Source organism: Dipteris shenzhenensis, chromosome 1 (genome assembly GCF_047967505.1).
Source record: "Dipteris shenzhenensis isolate YYH24624 ecotype China chromosome 1, Dip_SZ_1.0, whole genome shotgun sequence".
NCBI lineage: Eukaryota > Viridiplantae > Streptophyta > Polypodiopsida > Gleicheniales > Dipteridaceae > Dipteris > Dipteris shenzhenensis.
In genome coordinates this window covers 12506322-12528547 of record NC_141596.1, presented here as the reverse complement: position 1 = coordinate 12528547, position 22226 = coordinate 12506322, and the positions used below count along the sequence as shown (strand labels likewise).

General features: G+C 45.7%; 1 protein-coding gene across 2 annotated transcripts in view; it reads left to right on the top strand.

Moving 5' to 3' along the window:
* LOC147905396 (uncharacterized) overlaps nucleotides 1-22226 on the top strand; it is an 81708-nt gene that overhangs the window by 13564 nt on the left and 45918 nt on the right. For both annotated transcript variants that reach the window (XM_087371679.1, XM_087371631.1), the window contains exons 5-8: nucleotides 1759-1821; nucleotides 3812-3859; nucleotides 4405-4548; nucleotides 14147-14289. In XM_087371679.1, coding sequence (XP_087227805.1) covers nucleotides 1759-1821; nucleotides 3812-3859; nucleotides 4405-4548; nucleotides 14147-14289 — 398 coding nt within the window. The remainder of the gene's footprint in view (nucleotides 1-1758; nucleotides 1822-3811; nucleotides 3860-4404; nucleotides 4549-14146; nucleotides 14290-22226) is intronic.

The following is a 22226-nucleotide window of genomic DNA, read 5'->3' as shown; positions in this document are numbered from 1 at the left end:
TCTGGATCTCTAAATCTGCTGTGTAGTAAGATTGACAATGATTGAGTCTATAGAAGTAGACAGGACTGCCAAAAAGAAAAAATAACTTCCCTTGGTTCCCTTGCCCATGGCTATGTCCCTTATGCAAGTTTTGTGCAAAATAAACCAACACTTTGCTTTGATTCTGCCTTCTTCCCAAGAGATGAGCTTGAGTGTACTTGAGTAGACTGTCTCTAGAAATTAGCACTTACCTTGAGTGGAGATCCCGAATTTAGAAGAGAGGGCTTTCTTGAAAAAACTCTGAAATTTCGCTCTAAACTTCTCTTACATGCTCTGTTTTCGTAAGTTTCCTTTAACAATTCATGGACAGCAACACTATGGAGGGACTTTACCTCAACAGATTGTTTGGGAGATATCACAATGCTTTGTCAATAGGGACTCCTCTTCTACCTACGTAACATAAACCCACCATTACCTTGAATGCAATATGCTGCAATGCTCAAGTCCCTCTTTTTTTTTTTGCAAGAAAGAGATTTCTTTTAAGTATGAAAAAAACCCGCGAGAACTAGCTCACAGAGGAAATACAAATGCATGGCATGAACAAAAAAACCACCCAGAAATGGGTCAATCAGCTTTGACTTTTTTTGTCACAAAGCATGCCTTCGATTTGTGCAAAGATGAATGAAATAAATGACTTTGTAATACCACCCAGCAGAGACTCATGAGGATCTATGAAACAGCCCATGCGTTACATTGAGGGGTTGACTCTAATCATACCTTAGTCGCGTACCATATTAGAATTTAGAAGTGGCTTCTGTCTTTAACTGCCCTAGCTTGCTGACTAAACCTAACAGAAAATTGATTTCTCTTAAGATGCTGGCCTCTGGAACAGAGAAAGAGGTAAATCGTCCTTCTTAGTGGCAAGCTGATCAACAAGTAGTCGTGTTTATATTCTGACATTAGTGAAGCTCAGCTTATGTGGCTATTTAGCTTTGAAGTATCTACAAATTCCTTTAAAGAACTTCCAAGGATCCTCACAAAGGGCATAGCCCTACTTTAATTGTGACATCAGTTAAGCCCAGCTTGTGTGCCCCAGTTTAGCTATGAATTACCTGAAAATACGTTTGAAAAATTTCAGGGATGCTCACAGCATCATGAGTTTGAGACTGCACTATGTTGTGTTTTTGGAGGATGAGTTTGGGCATGTTCCTGGATTCATCTAGATATATTGCCCTGCATCACTTGGATGATGAGACCTACCTCTCCTTTTGCCTGAGGGAAGATCAAAATCTAACCGTCCATCTTAGTACGGCTATCAAAGCTCCAATCCGAAATTGATCAGACTGCAGAACAGAAGGGTGTTCTCGAAGGCTCAATTGCTTTCTATGTCATTGATGTTGTCTTTAGATGATAGTTTATGGACATCTTTATCCTCTACATTAGCTCTTGGGAGTTGTGAAAATCTGTGGCATTTGAGTTTTTGTTATATGCCCAAAAGATTTTTCCATGTCTGACACACTGTCAATCTGAGTTTTTGAAAAGGAGCTGCATATCGGAATTTATTTTGTCAAATATTAAAACTCGTTATGTTTTGTATTAGGAGGAAGAGTTATTGCCATGGTACACAGCGGTTTAAAAAAAGAAATTTCAATGTAGTTTGGTCAAGCTAGAAGGGTCTGATGGTGTTTGTGTCTTAGATTTTACTTTGATGGAAGAGGATGAATTTGTCTCTAAAGACTTGACTGGTTGGAACTGAAACATTTTTGGTGTCATGTCCAGCTTGTGTCTCTACATGGGCCAGAGGAACTTTCCTTAGTGACAGAGTGTATTCGCGGCTCTGTGGTAAGCGTTCAATATCCTTTTGCACTTATGCGTGTTGTTGATTTTGTGAATGTCTTCCTAGAAGGTGTTTGTAAAAGTTAGAAGAAGAATGAATTCGGTTAGCTCTACACCCTCTAAAGTTATCACGTTTACTTTATCTTTCCATTTTCTCCTTCCCTTTGGTGAAGGGGACATTCTCTTTGTTTAATGAAGCTTTACTGTGCAATAGCTAATCTGCTTGTAAGAATTCACAACAAGAATAAATTTCCTAGCTTTACACATTCCCATAATTTTGTCAATTACCATGGTCAACAAGAGCTTACTTTTTGCCTTTTTCTCTCTCTTTGGAGAGGGACATTTTCTTTGTTTGAGTGGTCAAGCAAGCTTTGACTAAGCTATGAGGCTTGGCAAGAGAGAAAGGGGAAAAGCTTGTCAAGAAAGAACGAAAAGACAGTTGCGCTTACAATGGCTGATGACAGTAAAAGCTCATACTTTGCTCTGGAATTGCTTCCATAATGTTACTCCCTTGACAAGCAAGTTCAGGGGAGCGTCCTGTGCTCCTTGGCTAACCTGCCACGTATCCTCCTGTTTGCTGGCAAGTCCGACCTGTGGGCTTTTTGTTCCTGCTTCCTCTATGCAGTCGCGGTCGATAGCCTGTTCCATTTTCCCACTATCCTCTCATTGAGTTTGCCTCTTTTCACTGTCCGCTTTTCCCGTTTCTGCCAGTCCATAAACCCTTTCCTGCTCACTGCCCATTTGTTTCTTTCTTCCTGTCCGCACACCTTTCTGGCAAGTAGCCTCACTATTGCTTTCCCATACACAACCTCTTACTGTTTTGCTGTGTCATCTTGCCTCTTTATTTCTCATCATTACACCATTTGTCTCATTCTTAACTGCCTTCTCCTCCTTTTATAGGTTTCTTGACCTTAGGCCATTGCACCATTTGCCTCATTCTTAGCTGCCTTCCCCTCCTTTGATAGGTCTGCTAACCCTTAAAGTTATTTTGTCATATATATGTATATATATATGCCTCTTAGGTCTGCTAACCCTTATATATGCCTCTTCTACATTTTATTTTATCCCGCCTTTTTATGGTGCCATGTTTGTATTGCTTCTCTTTATTAATCCTACTGGTCACTAGCATCTTGTGCTTTGTGTACATCAGCTTTTGCCTGCCTTTTTTGGGTGAGTTACCTTCTTGTCATGACCTTGTGTGTCACCTTCTCTTTTGATTCCCCATCTTTCGTTCTTGGTCCCTTGCTTGACCTTCATGTTTACTTGCTGCCTGACCTTTTTCGGGCCCCTCTTACACTTTTTCTCTTTTACTTTCTTTTGTTTGTTCTCTCTTATTGCTTTCCACCTTTCTCTGGCACTTTTATTCTCATAGGGTGGCTTTTGGTTACATTTTCCAGGGTGAGCCATATCAAGAGTGGCACCTCTGCTCTGACGGTCCCTATGAGGAGAGCTGAGATAGGTTGGACCTCCATCATGCGTGCTTTGCTGACTCAAACGTGTAGAAATCTGTGACATGTTGCTGTGCTCGACCTACCCCGTCTCCTATGGCACTGTCACCTCACTCCTGCTATCTGATTTGCCTTAGTAGAGTCTCTCTGTGCCGCTGCACCTCAATAAGGTAGAGGCCAACACATACCTCGTCATGGAAGTGGAGCAATCAAGAGTGTTCCAAAGCTGTGCCCCTCTTGAAGAAGAGGCAATGATATCGTCCATGGATCTCATTAACCGAAGTAGGTGTATAGCCTGTCATTATTGAGGAGCCTTCTTAGCAGCCCCAGAAAGCATATTTAAATTGGTGGTGAATCTTTTACAGTAGTTGAAATGGTGTGTATCTACTTCTGAAATCTCTGAATGAGAAACAGCAACAAAAATTCATCTGGGATGAGCAATTTGTTTGATTGTAATTATGGTCATCTGTTCCCGTGTCAGTGGCATCATCACCATTCCTTAAATTTTGTGGATTAACTTTTAAAGGATGTTTCCCTTTAATGTGCAGGTAATGCTGGCCTTGGATCAGTATGGAGTCTATGTACTAGAACGACTGGTTGGTACTTTAGAGGATGCTTGAATTTGTTTGGCTTTTCCTACAGCTGTCCTAGTTGCCTGTTATTTCTTTGAGGGGCAGGAGAGCAGCAAAGGAGAAATGTAGGGAGGGCCATAGAGATAACAAGGCTTGATGGCAGGAGGGCTGAGCAAAAGCGCAATGGAGCAGAGGCGTGGTGAGCAGAAAAGCTTCGGTGGACAGGAAGGCTGGCATGATGGAGCAAGAAGGCTAGAGCAGGGGTAGGGAGGGTTGGAGGGGGGAGCAGGAAAGCAATGCAGCAGAGTTTCGATGGAGCAGTAGGGGTGGCATGAATCATGATGCAGGAAGCCTGGAGCAGGAGGGCTGGAGTGGGAGGACTAGAGTAGGTGCAATGCAGAAGCGCGAGAGCAGGAGCAGGCTGAGCAGGGGAGCAGCGAAGGGAAAGGGGCAGGCCGGAGCAGAGAGCAGGAGCAGGATGAGTGGAGAGAGAGAGAGAGAGAGAGAGAGAGAGAGAGAGAGAGAGAGAGAGAGAGATGTGTTAAGCTATCAGGAATGTGGCAGTGCAGGTTGAAGTGCTGATTACAGCATTGAAGTCTATTCCTGGAAGGAAGTCAAAGTTCCCTCCTAGCTTAGCAATGTTTGCGTTATCTCAACTGTGCCATGAGATGACTACAGATTCATGTGGACTTGTCAATATTGCTAAGCATCAGGTAACTTACAATTGTATGGGTAATGAGTGATTGATTTTAGAAGTAGAACATTTTGGCCTTTGAAGGTTGGAGGAATGACATGCATGCCCATGGATGCAGGTTTTTTTTTGAGAAAAATTTGTGTTTGAATACCTAGCTGAAATGCAATTTCTTTTAGGGCTTGTGCTTGTGAAAGTTTTATTGTTCTATATTTTTTTGAAGTATATGCACACGTTTGTTTTAGTGAATGGGAACTAGAGTTTGTAATGATATGTTTTTAGGGTGCAGTGTTAGCTAGGCATCGTTATGAAATCGGCTATAAAACTTTACTAAATGTCATTAAAACTTTAGGAAAATTGTTTGAGGGTGGGAAAAGAACGAAATAAAACTAGGGACAAGATCTGAAATTGAAACAAGATAACATTGGGATTACCAATTTCGATGATTACAATGTATAGGATTTCAATGTGGAGGTGGTCCAATAACGATTGGAAATTTTTCTGAGACTCTGGTGTCAAGGAATTGAAAGTTAGCACATACAAATTTTGATCGATATTAGTCATGGTACATTCCACAAGTCTCTTGGATTAAGAATCCTAGGTGTTTGACATTGGATCAACTGAGGGAAAGTTTGAAATTGGAACAAACATAACATTAGTATCTCTAATTTAGATGATTACAATGTGTAGACTGCTCCATACACCTTGTCATGTGAAGGAACTAAGGTAGTAGCACTATGATTCATAAGAACATTTGTTAAAAATATGGAAGAGAACTACTCTTTCATCCTCATGAAGTGGAAAAATCTGAAGGAACCCCATCTGTATCAATGAGGATCTTCCCCAAATGCAAATAGAGGAGAGAAAGAAGGCATCAAGATGTAGGTGAGGGAAGGGAAAACGGGAAGTCTATAGGGATGGCAGGGTTACCATATACAACTGGAAACTCCCCCTCCCAAATGGGGGTACACAGCCGCTGGGACCATCAATACTTTGTCTTTTGTTTTTTGGGAGAGAAACGGGACCTTATGGCAACTTTGTTGAGACTTTTAGAGGGAAAGATCTCACAATACACTAGAGCCCTTAGAGGGGGCCATCCATATTACAAGGATACACGTTGCAATCCACATATCGCTTATAGACCCATGCAGATGGAGGGGTGTTAGGGTTGGGAGGAGTTGTAGTTGTTTTCCGCTCCCACCTTTAGGCACAAATCATAGCTACTTGGACAGATGAGCAAGTTAGATACATGCGGATTTGACTCAGGAGAACATATAGACCGCAGAGGTGCAAATTACAATATGCTAATTCCCCCTTAGACATTTGACTATGCCCATAGACATTTCACCTTTTATAGTATTTAACGAGGACATTCAGAGGTATATACAGCAAGGAGAGGTCATACTCATAGGGGACTTCAATGCCAGGGTGAGGAACACATAGACAAAGGTTTTGGATTTCCTTGGCACTGCCAGTTCTCCCACTTGAAGAGTTTGGATGTAGGTCAGAGCATACTCATACTAGGTCCACAGTCATACGTGGACGATATTTGCTTGACATGTGTACCACTCATGAGCTGCTCATCTACAATGAATTACAGAGGTGGATAGGGTTAGAGAGATACACATGCTGCCCACATGGAGGTGGTGGACTATGTCATGGGGATCCCTTGCCTTCACACATGTAAGATATATGCTTGACATGTGTACCATTCATGAGATGCTCTGTACCATGAATTACAGAGGTGGCCAAGGGTTAGAGAGCATATACATGCTGCCCACATGGAGGTGGTGGACTATGTAATTTGATCCCTTACCTTCATGTCACATATTTCTAGTCTCATAGTATGCCCTCTTATGTTAGGATCGGACCATCTGCACTTATCCTTAGCTTTAATATTCCCTCACCGGACACTCGGATCACTCTTCCACGTACTACTAGTATGACTTTGATCACTCCCTAACCACATCTATGGTAGCTATCTCACCACTTGTCTTACAGCACACAGATGAGATCTAGACTTTGATGCCAAATCTCTTCTCTTCATCCACATCGCAGCACAACACTCCTTCCCCTACACAGTCAAAAACATAGGAAAGCCACCAAAGGGTTTGCATCTCAAAATAGCTGGCATGATGATGAATACAAAACGCTTAAGAAATACTGGCACCCTTAGACCAAACAAGGAAATCTTGATTAGGTATAGAAGAACATTATCGATGTTTCCTTTGCACACTTTCTGTCCATTGAGGCAAGGGTGAAGAGATGCTCTTTAGAACCCCAGTCACCTATGTCATGATCAAGAGCCTCATGAAAGGTTTCGATTGGCATGATACACTCTATTCCATACATTCACAGAACAAAATTAGTGATCATAATGATGGTATCCATCAAGACTTAAACTCTCAGGAGCAGTTCACATCTAAGGGGTCACCTGTTGAGATAGTTTCATCATGCGTCAGGAGCAGTTCACATTTGAGGGGTCATCTACTGAGATAGTTTCATCATACACTTATCTTTTTCGGACCCAGCTTCACTATGAGACGCGCGATGCTGGCACGCGCGAGCAGAGGGTATGCTTCATTGGCCAGACTAGAGAGGCAGTGCTTCCACTCGCACTTTCAGGATCCACACACCAAGGGGCTGCTTTTTGACTCCTTGGTTCGCCCAGCGGGGATGTACGGCAGCCCATGTTGGGGGCCAGACTTATCGGATATAGAGTGGGCCCGTGTGGAGCTGCTACAGGGTCTCATGTTATCATGGATGATTCGTGGTAAGCCATCCGTTCCTCACCAGGTCATTCAGGCTGAGTTTGGGTCATCCCCTTTACAGCTAGATGCTGCATTTCAGGTCATCACGTATTTGTACCGAGTCAGGGAATATGGGGATTACACCTCGGGGCGTAGCAAGCTACCATGGATAGCTCTGTCCTTTTCTATGGCACTTGCAGTAGGAGGGGACCAGAGGTGCTGGTATGCACGTACAACGAGATGGTTTGAGCGACTGGGGCTCCACATGGATAGACTACCTCCCTTCCATTACCCCATGGATGCTCCGTTTTCTCCCCTCTTATCACATGAGGTCAACCAGGTTATCCATGAGGATCTACTACAGCTACACACATTTTAGATCTGGTTGGGACCGATTGAACTCCCAGTGAAGCTTAGCTTCTACAGAGATCACTTCTTACATATCACAGCGGAGGGTTTCATTGACCCACCAGGATACACGTAGATTCACCTACCCCACTCGCTAAGGATCTCTCGTGGGCAATTCCGGGTCTCTTCACACACACTTCGCATCGAGAGTGGTAGAGCAGAGTGACTACCTAGGGAGAGGCGCATATGCACACTGTGTGACATGCAGGAGGTTGAGACAGAGGAGCATTTCATCTTCAGGTGTCCTGTTTACTATTAGATCGGAGGGCGTTTCCACTGCCTCTTTAGAGATAGCTATGGGATTTTAGTCCGTTTCCTCTCCTACCCAGACCAGCGGTGTTTGGCAGGTTTCATTCATGAGGTACATAGACACCGCGAAAGGATACTCCGAGCACGGAGACAGGAACACACTCCTTCCTCGGCTAATCCCTCTTAGAGCTCTATCACAGAGTTCTTTCAGCCAGATCACATGGACCCCCACGAGATGAGGCCTTGATGTGACCGTGACCCGATAGCTCAGACAGAGGGTCGACACATATATCACACTTGGGGACATCCCCTCCTTGTTTACGGAGCCCGCCGATCGACTCATCCAGATCCTCGCTGTGCTACGACAGCTTCATAGGCAGTGCGGGATAGTCTCCAGGACACGATCTGAGCAGCAGTGGCACTGCCCCTCCACTCGCATCTGCTCCAACCACGGGCCGATGGGCAAGCCTCCGTGGGTTGCCAGCCAGAAGAAGTATGAGATCTTCCTCGACTGCAAGCTGGACCACAACCATGTCCAAAACCTAGAGCGAACATCTCGGGGCACTCTCTGGGTCACCCAGTGTCTTTCCCTCGAGGGAGTCCACCTGGACGAGTCCATCTGAAGTCTCTTGCCAATCTGTGTGGTGTAGGAAAAGAAAGGCACCTCATCTATCGTCTCAGCTAGGCCGCCCCTGGAGGGCCAGAACCACTCCCCCGGGTCCCACTGGACCTCCCTTAGGGGTCTACCCTCCCATAGCCAGAGGCGCCATTGAGAGTCGTCCTGCTCTGAGATACTGGGATCAATCATCAAGACTCCCATCCATCTCAGGGTCACTCCCAATGAGGGGCTGAAGCAGGCCTCCAGGTCCTACACGGAAGAAGTCGGGGTGCATGCTGCTGTGCTGCATCAAAATCCTTAAAGGAACACCAATACGAGAAAGCTGCCCCAACCATTTGCTGTCTCTCCAAATGTGAAGTCCTTCCCCTAGGACTCATGAATGGCTAAGTCGATCTCGACCATCCGCTGCCGTGCCCCTCTCAGATGCGATAGGGCGTCAAGCCTCGCCTTTGCCTCCATAGGTAGCTTGCTCCAGTGACCAAAAGACCCTGCTGGACCACTGTCCCACTGTGCCCAGCCAATGTGAGTTCGCTGCCCAAGCATACGTCCCTCCTGATCTTTGACATCTGGGTGCCACATAAGGGACTGGTGCTCAAACTCCTCTCTGCATCTGGGCGGAGCACGGATGAGGCCCCTTGCTAGTCTCTGCCAAATCCTGTGGAGGCTCCTCATCAGGAGGGAGCCCTTTCCCATAAGGGGGGCCTTTGAGAAGATCCATCTATGTGAAGGTTGCCACTGTCCCCTAGTGCATGGGGTGTTCCTCAGAAGCCCTCTCTGTAAGAGGAGCTTCCAAGGCTTAGCACCTAGGGTGAGGCCACGAACCACCAACTTGCCCAGAAGGACCCTGCTCTGCATCTCCGGATCAATGATACCCAAACCTCCCAGTGCCTGCGGCATGATCACCGTCTGCCAAGCTACTCGGGCCCTAGTGTTCCTCGTGCCGTCTGAACCTGCCTAGAGGAAGTTCCGTACCAACCGTCGGAGCTGCCCAATGCATCCTTTGTGAAAGCACCAACAAGAGGCAATATACCAGGCAGTGGCAAGAAGGACCTGGTTTGCCACTAAGGCGTGACCTACGAGGGAGAGTTTGGCCGAGCTCCAATAGAGAAGCTGCGCCGAACACTCTCAAGGACCGGGGCAATTTGCTGCTCTGCTATGATGTCAATACCCACCTGGCATCCGAGGTATCTCGCTGTTTGGCCCCGCGGTATCCATCTGAAACCAAAGTCACTCTCCCACTCACAGATCTCTTGTGTCTCCTCAAAGCCCGTGAAGAAGCCTATGGATTTCGTCTAGTTGATCCATGTCCCCGAGGCCTCACAATAGATAGCCAAGGCGTGCCTTTGACTCTCTCTAGACTCGCTGTGGTGCCCTCAACATACAAGGCGGTGTCATCTGCAAACTCCGAGTCAAGGAGCTCCTCCTCCTGTCTGATTGGGAGTCTCAACCCTGTGAGACCCGCCACCTGTGATCTCAAGTAGTAGCCCAGAGCCTCGGCTACAAACAAGAAGAGGAAGGGAGCTAGTGGGCAGCCCTGGCGGACTGAGTGAGAGAGAGGAAAGGCATTGCCTGTGTGTCCTCCGATAATCATCTAACTAGAGCTCCTTACGTATAGCGCTGAAACTCCTTTGATCCATCGGTCTGAGAAACCCAATCTCCTCATAGTGCCCTCGAGGAAAGACCACTCCACCCTGTTGTAGGCCTTCTCGAAGTCCAAGAGAAGGATGACCAGTGGCTGTGACTCCTCCCTGGACCAATCCACTGCCTCCCAGAATGTGAAGATGTTGTCTAGGATGTTGCGCTCCTGGACAAACCCAGTATGTGTGTCATGGATGATGTCGGTAAGATGAGGCCGTAACCGCAAACTCAAGACCTTGGCGAGGACCTTGTATGCAGTATCAAGCGAAGTGATTGGCCTCCACTGTCGGATATCTGACCTATCTCCCCCTTTCGGGATCAAACAAATCCACCCCCTACGCAAGGACTGAGGGAGAAGGCCTGTGTTGAAAATCTCCTGGCAAGCTAAACGGAAAGGGGTGGAGATAATCTCCTAGAAGTTCCGGAAGAAGGCCGGAGTCAAGACATCCTCCCCCGGGTATTTATGGGTCGAGAGAGCCTTGAGGGCTTCCCAGAGCTCCTCATCTGTGAAAGGCTCCTCAAGTCTGTTGTATAGGTGTTGCATAGGTCCCGCGAGACTATTGTCGGAACGTGATCCCAAACTAGCTCTCGGGCCACAAGACCGGCTGGGGTCATCCTCTCTGTTTGAAAGAGCTGGCTATAAAAACCAGTGGTCATGTCAAGAATCTCCTGCGGGTCAGTGTGTATGATGCCCTGCGAATCTTGGAGACGCTGTTGCTGTGTGCCGGTCGATCGGGGCCCAGTGGTGTGAAAGAACTGCTTCGTCATCCTATCCCCCTGGTGTACCCATTGGGCCCGGGAGGAATGATAAGAGAACTCAGCCCGCCGTAGCTCCGTGTCCTGAAGCTCGAGACAAGTGCTCTCCAATCTATCACTAAGCCACTAAGACACTGGGTCCTGCTCCCTTAGCCTCTCGATGTAGGCGAGGTCTCTCCTCAAAGCCCGCTTGCGCTCCTGAAGGGTCCTCCTCCGCCTGAGGGCGTGAGCCTGCAGCTCCATATTGCTCCTCTGAATCGCATCAGCAACCCACGCAGCCTAGCCCTCACTCGGTGCCATCTCTGAGTGCTCCCAGATCTCTGCCATAACCTGTTGAATCTCCTTGTCCTCCAAGAGGTCCTCTGGGATGCGAACCCCCTTCTGGGGGAGACCTCGGTGGGGCTGATCCAAGTGAAGTACCACTGGAGAGTGGTCGGACATCAGATTGAAATAGCCCATATCTCAACAAAGGTGCCTCCTAGATGCAGGAAGATAAAGGTTGTGGCAGTAACCCAGCCAGAGAGGAAAGAGTTGGCCAAATTCTCATTGTAGACTTACAATTCAAGGCCCTAGTGTTTTGTGAATGTGGCTTCACCAGCCAAGGAGGTGGAAGGGGGATTGATGTATAAGGCCCTTGTATAATGAGATCAGAGGAGGGCTAAATGTGCTCAAGACTCATTAAGCCAGATTACTGTCCTTATCATAGCTATGTGGGAGAAGTCCAGTAGTAGGTCCAGAGTCATGGCTATCCCTTTCGATGTTTGCTGCACAAACTCAGGTTTAGGTTGGCAAGTGATGGTGGAACGAACCTCGTTCATGTTAGTGTATTTCTAAATGGGTCCATGGCCTCTTCTGTGAAGGAATCTTCCAAGTTTTCATTAATTTTTACTATCTTTGGTTTAGAATTCATGTCCAAATCGATCTTTTTTATTGTCTGGCCTTTAGCTGTAACATACATTTAACTACTGAAGCTATCTTAGGACGTATATCGGCGAATTGTCTAAGCAGAAACGTGTCCATAGAAAGTGAAAGATTGTGCAAGAACAGCACACGATGCAGATTTCTGAAAGAGCAATGATGCTCAATATGCCCACACGGTTGTACAACCAATTATCGGCTGAAAAGGACTCTGGGATGCTGTCTTTTTGTCACGTGGCTATGGAAGCCACCTTCTGGACAAAGATGGAGAGAGTCTTCATGCTTCAGTACTAGCTGTTCTGAACTCTATTGCTGCTCTTCTTGCTGTTGTGGAAAACTCAGACGGTGTCCCACCCTGTGAGCATGAACAACTGCCCCTGGGGAAGATTAGGCTGCAGTGGATCTACTGAATCTTACGTAGGTTGCACCTGGTTTATCCTTAAAACCTGCAGAGGATAGACTCAACTGCTGTTGAGCTATCACTGAGTGAAGGTTGATCACTGAAATGAGGCCGCGGGCCTTCTTTTTTAGGCTGGCAGGCCCCCGACTGGGCCGGCCTGGTCTGTAGCAAGCCTTCAAGGTCTGCACCTACTACATGGCCTTAAATAACCCAGACCTGCCCTAGACTGTTCTTGCCTCTGCCCGCCCTGTTGCAGACTGCTGCATTGAGGTCGACTGCTCCAGAAGACAGCTGATGTGCTCTCAAAGGCTACTGTACTGTCCATATTGCTCTAGGCTGCTCCAGGTACGACTGTACTGCTCTAGGCTGCTCCAGTGCTACCGTACTGCTTTTACTTGACAGTGCAAGTCTACCCTGCATGCTTTGCCCGACCGGTGGCCCTAATATACTATCCTATTCAAATGGCAAAGACCAACCTTTCATCCTGTTTAATGAGGGCTCACAACCGGTGGTTTGATCTACTGCCCTAGCCATGCCCTACTTGACAAAAGCTTGCCACACCATCTGTAGGCGATGCCCATCATCAAGGATCATCTTTATCTATACAAATTCTTTGGCTATTTCTCTTACACCTTCAGTACCTGCTTGCGGAAGCATGTCTTTTACTTCCCAGTAAAACACCCAGGTTAGCATTTAGTGTAAATAGGGCAATTGTAGCTAGATTGAAGAATTATATTGGCATTAACTTCTCTTCCAAATCCATTGGTATATCCTCCAAGGGTTCTAGCACTTAGCAAAAAAGGAAAATCAGAGGAGCTTGGTGATTGACCCTAGACAAAAGCGTTTTCTCTCGTTGACCTTTATTAGGCATCTTGGGAGTCTACATGTACCGAGTCTTCTTTCTCCTCTTGTGCTGAGTGGTTGGTATCTAGGGTTTCAGCTTCCACCTAGAGGTGATTCCCTGAAGCTCCTCAACTCTTCCTGGACTCACCAGGATCCTACAGGAGATATTCATGAGAGGGGGCCTTTTACAGGTCCCAGTGAAGGGGACGGCAAGCAAATAAGTCAGCTGAAAAAGAATGATAAGAGGAAGAAGCCAACCAAGAAGACTGAAGGAGAGGAAGATCAGCCAAAAAGTAGAAGCCAAATTTTGAGGACTAAAATTGAGACAAAGAAGCTGCCAAACTGGCAGGAGGCTATCAAAATGGAGGTGGCCAACGCCTAAATATTTTTCCCAAGGTCAAATGATAGCCACATTTTTAAATTCTTCAAAAAATCCTAGAAAGAGTACGAGGGCATCCAGAGGAGCAAAAGCTAGTGCTCACTAGGTGATGGCCTTAAATTGGAAAAGAGAAGTGACATTGTTTGCTAGAGTTTATACGTGACATGGGAATTTGATGCCGCTATAAAGCTACCTTTGCTTTCCTCTGTCAGGCTTGACAAACTGTTCAGAAGTTGTGTTCAGGGATTTTGTGAGGAGTATCATGGCTGTGAAGGTGGCCAAACGTTGTGCAAGTTTCATTTGAAGAACAAAATTTTCCATGGTTTCAGATTGGAAAACAAAGGAGTCAATGTTGGGAATCAAATCATGATGTATTTTTGTGAAGTTTATGCTGCACATATAGGTAGTCCTCACTCTACATGTTGTGTCCATGGTTTATATCTTGTCATTGGCACTGTGTGAAGCCAAGACTGCATTATTTAGGAACAAACCTGATCTTATAGTTGATCAGTCTGTTTATCTGTATTTGATATTTTGATGTTTTATTTCTTGGTCTGTGTATCTTTGCTTTATTTATGCCCTTTATTTGAACTTTGAGCTTCTGCATATCCTTCAGTATAGAAAGCAGATTAATCATGAACTGAGCAACTTCCTCTGCAGGTGAGTGGCCCCATGCTTGTCGAATGCATTCGATGGTCTTTGCCTCAAGTAGAATCACTGGAAGCAGGCATGGCAGTTGCTGCTATTGCAAAAGATGTTGTTGGTTCTCGCAGTGGGCACAAGACTTTGCAAGGCATTTTGAGGTGAGATTAGTCCTAACTTCTCTCTGAGATAACTGGTGTCATAATGCCATTTTGAATGTAGTTACAACTTCTTTGGCATTCATGGTTTTTGCATCTCAATGCTGAACTCATGCAAGTTCAAGCTTCAAATTAGTTCCGATGTTGTAATATTGGTCTCATGTGGGAGTCAGGAGAGTAATCGAATTATTTTCCAGAATTAAGAGGACCGGTGGCTAAATTTTCTGTGCTCGAAGATCCTTGGGCCTGCTAGATTCCGTCATAAGACAGCATCCTGCATATGTATTCTTGCCAGCAACCTCTGTTGGGGTAAAGGCACATTGCCACCCTTTAAAAGTTATGACCCCTATGACTGTCTTAAGACAGTCATAGGGGGAATCCCTAATCCTAATAAAACCTTTGAGTTTGTGGTGTGGCTCAACACTTTTTTTACACACCCACACTTCTTGTGTCTCCCTCTCCTAACGTTCCACCTCCTCTCTTTCCCTCACAAGTGGTATCAGAGCCACTCTCTCACTTCGGTCTACCCCTCCCTCTACCCCTTCCTCTCCCCTCGGGCCTCGTGCCCTCAACAGCGAGCAGGGCGCGGCAGCAGCGAGCAGGGCAGCAGCAAGCCAGGGCACCCGCCGCGCGCAGCAGGTGCGCGAGCACCCATAGCTGCAGCAGCAGCTAGCTGCTGCTAGCTGCTACCCACTACCCGGTGGGCGCAGCCAGCGCGCGCAGCGCCGGCCGCGTGCAGCCAGTCGACTGGCTGCAAGGCAGCAGCCGCGACCAGCCGTACAGCCAGCGGTACCGGCTGTACGGATGCCACGACAGGTACAGCCAGCCGTACCGGCTGTACGGACGCGTGCAAGTACAAGGTACAGCCGTACCGGCTGTACCCTCAGCCAGAATTTCGACAATTTTTTTTGGGGATCCGTGCCCTCGCAAGTACAAGGTACAGCAGGTACTTGCAGGTACAGCAAGCACAGAAATTTTTTTTTTTGGGAAGAAGGAAAAAGGGAGAGCACTCTGCTCTTTTTGCGTGGTACTTGCAAGTACACGCAGGTACAAAAGTACAACGAGGTTTTTTTTTCTTGATGCATTCCCAGAATTTTCAGTTTTAAAACTGTGTGTTTGAGGTACATCAAGTACACTCGTGTCCCTCGTGCTTGAGGTGACTAGTGCCACAGTGTGTGGTGGTTGCACAGTTTTTTTTTTTCGGGAAGGTCAGATGCCTTGATTTTGCAGAGGGCTTTTATGCTTTTGCTGAGTGCAAATCTCAGTTTTCGGGTGACAATTTCATAGGGCTTTTGCCTGACAGTGAATGCAGTGTATGCCTTGGGGCAGTGTGGAGCCAAGGTGCCCACATTGGTCTCGTTTTTTCGCAGTGTATCAGTGACATTTCTTTGCAGGTTACATTTTGTGTACGGCACTTAGAAAATCTCAGTTGAGCCACGCTTGGCCAGGGCGCATCGAGTTTACTCGGTCCCTAACTGTCCATCGTTGACAGTGCTCAAAAGATCTTCTTTTCGGTGTTTGTACGTTGGGATCTGTGTTGCCACTATGCACACAGGCAGTTTATGCATTACTTTGTCAGGTGAAAGTGCCAGGAGAGCGCTGTATTTTGTATGCTACCTCAGTGTTGAGGTGTTTTTCACTTGGTACAGGTGTCAAATCAAGGGGCTTTTGCCCAGATTTTGCTTGTGAGCACTTGAGTTACTGTTTGAGAACTTCAGATGCCTTTTATCCCCTTGGCAAAAGGGTGATTGTTTGGGATTTGTCCCATACTTTGTTGCAGGTTTGTGACAGGCTGAGGTGTTTGGAGCCTTTTTCAGTGGACAAAACAGTGTATGACAAGTGGTTTATGCATATAAAATCAGTGCAATACCTCATCTGAGGTGGGAGAAGTGATCAGGACATCAGTGTTTTGTGTTTCGTCAGATGATGATGCACTTGTAAAGCACTTGTGGAACAGTTGCAGCATTCTGTAGTTACTGTTTTATGCCTATTTGAGCACGGTACAGTGTGTCAGAAGGTACAGTGACTGGAGGGAAAATTTTTTGTTTTGCTGCAGATTTTTTGACAGTAAAAAACAGCACTATTGTGAGTGCTCCTGGCTCTTGATAAAGCAGGTTTTCTCTAGAAATCAGAATTTTATTTAGTCATTTTTTTTGACTTACAGGGAGTCAGGCACTTTCCTTATCTGATATGGCATCAGGGGGAAGTGAATCTTCAATACTGAACATAAAGAAATTGGAAGGGGCACACAATTATGCATTATGGGCAGAACAGTGTTTGAATGTACTTCTGCTAAAGAAGATTTCTAAGCCCATAAGGGTGAAGGGTGTCAAGCCATCTGGGATGGCAGATGATGAGTGGGAGGAGCTTGATTTGTCCGCAAGGGCGGCTATCATGCTTACTCTCACTGATTCTCTTGTGTTCAATGTTCAGGCAGAAAAGACCTCTTATGGCCTATGGCAGAGGCTAGAAGAGTTGTACGCCCAAAAGAGTTCAGCCAGTAAGGTTTATTGGTTGAAGAAGCTTGTCGACCTTCGCATGAAGGAAGGTACAGCTATGACCTCACACTTGAGTGAGTTCAATGCCATCTTTACACAGCTTATCGCACAGGGATTGAACCTTGATGAGGAGTTCAAGGCTACTTTCTTGTTGTGTACCCTCCCTGAGAGTTGGGACACTTTCAAGACCACCGTGTCAAATTCAAATGTCACTCTTATGTATGCTGATGTGGAGAGCTCTCTCCTTATGGAGGAGATGAGCAAGAAGAATAATATGGGCAGCAAGTCTTCCAATGCTTTGCATGTATAGGACTCAGCAGAAGGGGAGATCTGCTGGCAAGTCCAAATCCCGCAGTCATTCCCGTGGCAAAAAGGATATTGAATGCTTTTACTGTGGCAAGAAGGGACATGTGAAGTCTAAGTGCTTCAAGTTTATACGGGATCAGAAAGCCAAGAAGGCTGAGACAAAGGATGCAGGCAGTGGAAGCAAAGGCAAAGGCAAGGCCAAGGCAGATGACTTGGATGCAGTGAATGTTGCAGCAGAGGACAGTGACAGTGACAGACATGAGGTATTATGTTCTTCTGCTGTAATTGCACATACATTGGTTGTTGATGGCCATGACATGCACACCTGGCTCTTGGATTCTTGGCTGCGAGTGCTTTGCTCATGTACGCAAAGAACTGCGCACCAAATTGGAGCCAAAGTCTTTCAGATGCATCTTCATGGGTTACGGTGACGAAGGTGAAATGGGGTACAGGTTATGGGATCCTGTCAAACGGAAGATTATACGCAGCAATGACGTCATCTTTAAAGAGGATTGTGTACACAGAGAACCCGTGCAACCTGCGGAATACAGGAGGGTTGTCTATGATGATGTCGGACAGCAAAGAATGCCCATTAATATGCAGCAGCAGGCTGCTGTAGATAACCCTGTTCAAGAGGGTATACAGGCTGAAAATCAGCCAGACAATTTTGCCAATGATGCACCACTGGATATGCCAGCAAATGGCGCTGTAGGACAGCCAAATATGGTGGTACAGCCACCCGTCATGCATGACGAACAGGCTAGACAGCAGCCTAATACGGAGCATTTTGTTAGGAGGAGCACCCGTGTACAACGCCCTCCTGACAGGTTTGTTCCAGGAGCCAATAATGTGGCTGATTTTATCATGCTGACAGATTGTGGTGAGCCTTCCAGCTTCAAGGAAGCTATGGGAAGAACAGAGAAAAGGAAGTGGGAGAAAGCCATGCAGTCAGAAATGGACTCCCTACTTCAAAATGATACATGGGACTTGGTGCAGTTACCTGCAGGCAGAAAAGTTTTGCCATGCAAGTGGGTTTACAAAGTCAAAGTGGATTCAAATGCTTTACCGAGGTATAAGGCCAGATTGGCTGCCAAGGGATTTAAGCAGGAGAAGGGCATTGACTTTGATGAGATCTTTTCCCCTGTAGTCAAGATGACTACTTTGAGAGCAGTGTTAGCTCTTGTTGCTCATGAGGACATGGATTTATGTCAGATGGATGTGAAGACTGCTTTTCTTCACGGAGATCTCCATGATGAGATCTACATGAGTCAGCCAGAGGGATATGCTGTTGAAGGGAAAGAGCAGCTTGTGTGTAAGCTCAAGAGGAGCTTGTATGGACTCAAGCAGGCGCCAAGAGAATGGTACAAGAAGTTTGATGCCTTCATGCAGTCCCAAGGGTATCATAGGTGTGAGACCGATCACTGCTTGTACACCAAACGGGCAAAGGATGGCAGTTTGATGCTACTCATTCTATATGTGGATGACATGCTGATTGCCAGCAAATCTCAGCAGGAGATTAGTGCTTTGAAGAAGCAACTGCATAAGTCTTTTGACATGAAAGACTTGGGTGATGCAAACCATATTCTTGGTATGCGGATTATTCGTGACAGGTCCAAGGGACTTTTGTTTCTGTCACAGAAGGTACATTGACAAAGTACTGCAGAGGTTTAAAATGGAGGGAGGGAAGTCTATTAGTACCCCGTTGCCTCCTCATTTAAAACTCAGTAGTAAGGACAGCCCCAGATCAGATGATGACAAGGTTGAGATGGCCAAGGTTCCGTATGCATCTGCAGTTGGTTCTTTGATGTATGCCATGGTTGCCACTCGTCCGCATATTGCTTTTGCGGTGGGAGTCATTAGCAGGTATATGGCAAATCCAGGCAAGCGGCACTGGGAAGCAGTGAAAGGCGTCTTGAGGTATCTCAAGGGTACCAAAGACTTGTGCATATGCTATGGTAGGCAGGATGCATTGGTGCATGGTTTTACAGATTCAGACTATGCAGGGAATGCAGATAACCGGAAGTCTACTACTGGTTATATTTTCACATTTGCAGGAGGTGCTATATCATGGGTGTCTCGGTTGCAGAAATGCATTGCACTGTCAACCACTGAAGCTGAATATGTTGCAGCCACTGAGGCTTGCAAGGAAGCAATATGGCTTACTCGGCTGGTGGGAGATTTGGGCATTACAGGAGATATGCCAGTTTTGCATTGTGATAGTCAGAGTGCTATCATGTTGGCAAAGAATCCGGTCTTTCATCAGAAGACCAAGCACATAGATGTGAAATACCATTTCATCAGGGAGGTACTGGAAGACAAGCGGCTTGAGCTTGTGACGGTGCATACTGATGATAATCCTGCAGATTTGCTCACTAAGAGCTTGCCTACAGAGCGGTTTACACATTGTCGCCACATCATGGGATTAGGATGAGACCATTCTTATTTTATAGTCTTGTATACAGTAACTGTATATTGCTGTAATTTTATTCTTTTCTCCCCTTTAGGCACATTGGCCTTTAGGTGGGAGGTTGTTGGGGTAAAGGCACATTGCCACCCTTTAAAAGTTATGACCCCTATGACTGTCTTAAGACAGTCATAGGGGGAATCCCTAATCCTGATAAAACCTTTGAGTTTGTGGTGTGGCTCAACACTTTTTTTACACACCCACACTTCTTGTGTCTCCCTCTCCTAACATTCCACCTCCTCTCTTTCCCTCACAACCTCATGATGGTTCTTTAGCGAAAACAGAAGAAATACGATGTCAAGAGCATAAAGACAGATTGATGTGGATGATACAAGGGCAGCTTGTGCTTCCACTCTCTGTACATAGTCTTTGTGACGCGGCTTGTTGTAGTAATTCATTCTCTCTTGTTAGGACAAGAAGCTTCTGCGATTTCTCGAGATAGGGGAGGGCAAGGAATTGATCTGTTTCCAACCGAAAAGAATATGTACACACATGCGCGCACACACACACACACACATTTTTTTGGGGGTAAAATAACCTTGCATTAAAAAGAATGTACATTCATAGCTGTCTCAAAGTGAGGCAGCTACTACTCATATGCTGTAAGAAAACAAACTGAAAAGGAAACATACAATAGCTGCTCCAGTAAAGAACAGCTAGTACAAGAAAGCTAAAAACAGTGGAAGAACAATTCTAGCTGGGCCGCAAGAAGATCTCCCATGAAATGCACGTCCTGAAGGGAGCGATGCAGTGAGGAACGGAATATGTACACACACACTTTTTTATAGTGAAATTATTGATATTCTATATTAACAAATGGAGTTCCCAGAATGAGGAGTCCAATATTATGTCATGAGAAAATCTCATTATATGACAAGAAGATACTGTGGAATATACACACTTTTTTTGTGGTGAAATCTTTGATTGATTATATTACATGAGTATCAACCTCAAAACAAGGTGCTACAATTACATCAACTGAAAATTTCAGTATATGCCAAAAAGACCTCATGATCTATGCAGCGGGTCTGCAAGCAATCAAAGAAAGATTGTTGCAGAGAACGCCTGAAAAAGCCAAACAGAGAGAAAGTAGGATCACCAAAGAATTTACAATTCCTATATGTCCATAAAGTCCATAGTGCCCAGTAGCGAACCCAAACGAAGAAAAGATGAAACTCCGGTTTGGATGGATGAAACCCAAATAGCCAGAAGAACTTTCCAAACGGAACAGATGGGAATCTTGCTCGCAAGCGTTGTCGAAGCAAATCAAAAAACTCACGAGAGCACGGACAATGCCAAAACAAGTGAGGCACAGTCTCCGAAGAAGTAGAATATCTGTGGCAAAGTGCAAGAGCAATGTGTCGATGAGCCAATAGCTGTCCAGATGGAAACACTCCCAAAAGAACTTGCCCTTTGAGGCGATCAACAATCTCAAGACAAGGTATTGGCTGAAATGAATCTTTGATAATAGTGCCATCAGGGCCTATAGTGCTATCCCAAAGCATATCGGCTAACCACTATTGGAAAGAGATGACCATACCAGCACCATCAAGCAACCCTGCATACAACACGGCAGCTCGTACACTGCGTACAAATCTGTTGCAAATATGCATCCCTGTGTGAATGTGTCATACAGATTCGTGGCTCATCGTTGGTCATCCATACACACGATTATGGGGTACACTCCTTATAATAGGCGCCGTACAACACGTTCACTCTTGCCCGTACATATTTGTTGCCAAGGTACAGATCTGCGTTCACGTTGCCTAGTGCCACGCACAAAGGAACTGCTCATCGATGCTTTTGTTGCCACCTAGCATGAGTTTCAACCATGTCTGTGCAAGCATCGACGCCATCTCTGTGCAAGCATCGACACCATCTCTGTGCAAGTCACCATACAACAGTGTGTTGACGATTTCTACATGAAACGTGTCGTGTAAGTGTTATCCTTGCTTGCAAATCGTCATACTATGCAATCAGCATAGCAACAGTGTCAAATTTGGGGCTTTGCAATCAACACAGGAGGAATTGTCAAAATTTGGGGCTTTTGCAGTATTTTCCCTTTGTTGGCTCAATTTTATTCCAAATTTGGGGCTTTTGAGTGCTTTGACGTCCTATTGCCAATTTGCAGCAATTTTGGGAGCCTTTTCCTCAATTTGCCCTCTTTTGCTGCAATTTGCCCTTTAGAAATTGGGCCTTTTTACATTGAGCTTCAATCTTGCAAAGGACAAGGCCTTTGGCAGATTTGCAGGTACTTTTTTCCTCAATTTGAGTGAGAAAATCTGACATTTGCTATCTCTAGCAGTCAGATTGGTCTATTTTGGCATTTTTGCAAGACATTGCAGTCAGATTGCAGGATATTCTCAGATTTGCAGGTTATTTTGCCACATTTGCTCAAATAGCAGTGACATTTACCTGCTTTGATCTGAAATTGGCGGTTTTTAGTGAAATTGACAAGAAATTGTAGGACATTTGGTCACATTTGCAAAGTTGCAACTTAATTTGGGGCTTTTCCACATTTGCCCTCTTTTTGGCCATTTTGCCCTTTGAGATTGTGGGGTTTTTTGCCTTAGCTTCTATTTGCAGTGATCTCATTTGGTCACATTTGCAGTTGAAAGCCTTGAGGCTATTTTTGCATCACTTGGTTAGTGCACTTTTTCTTGTGCTTTTTA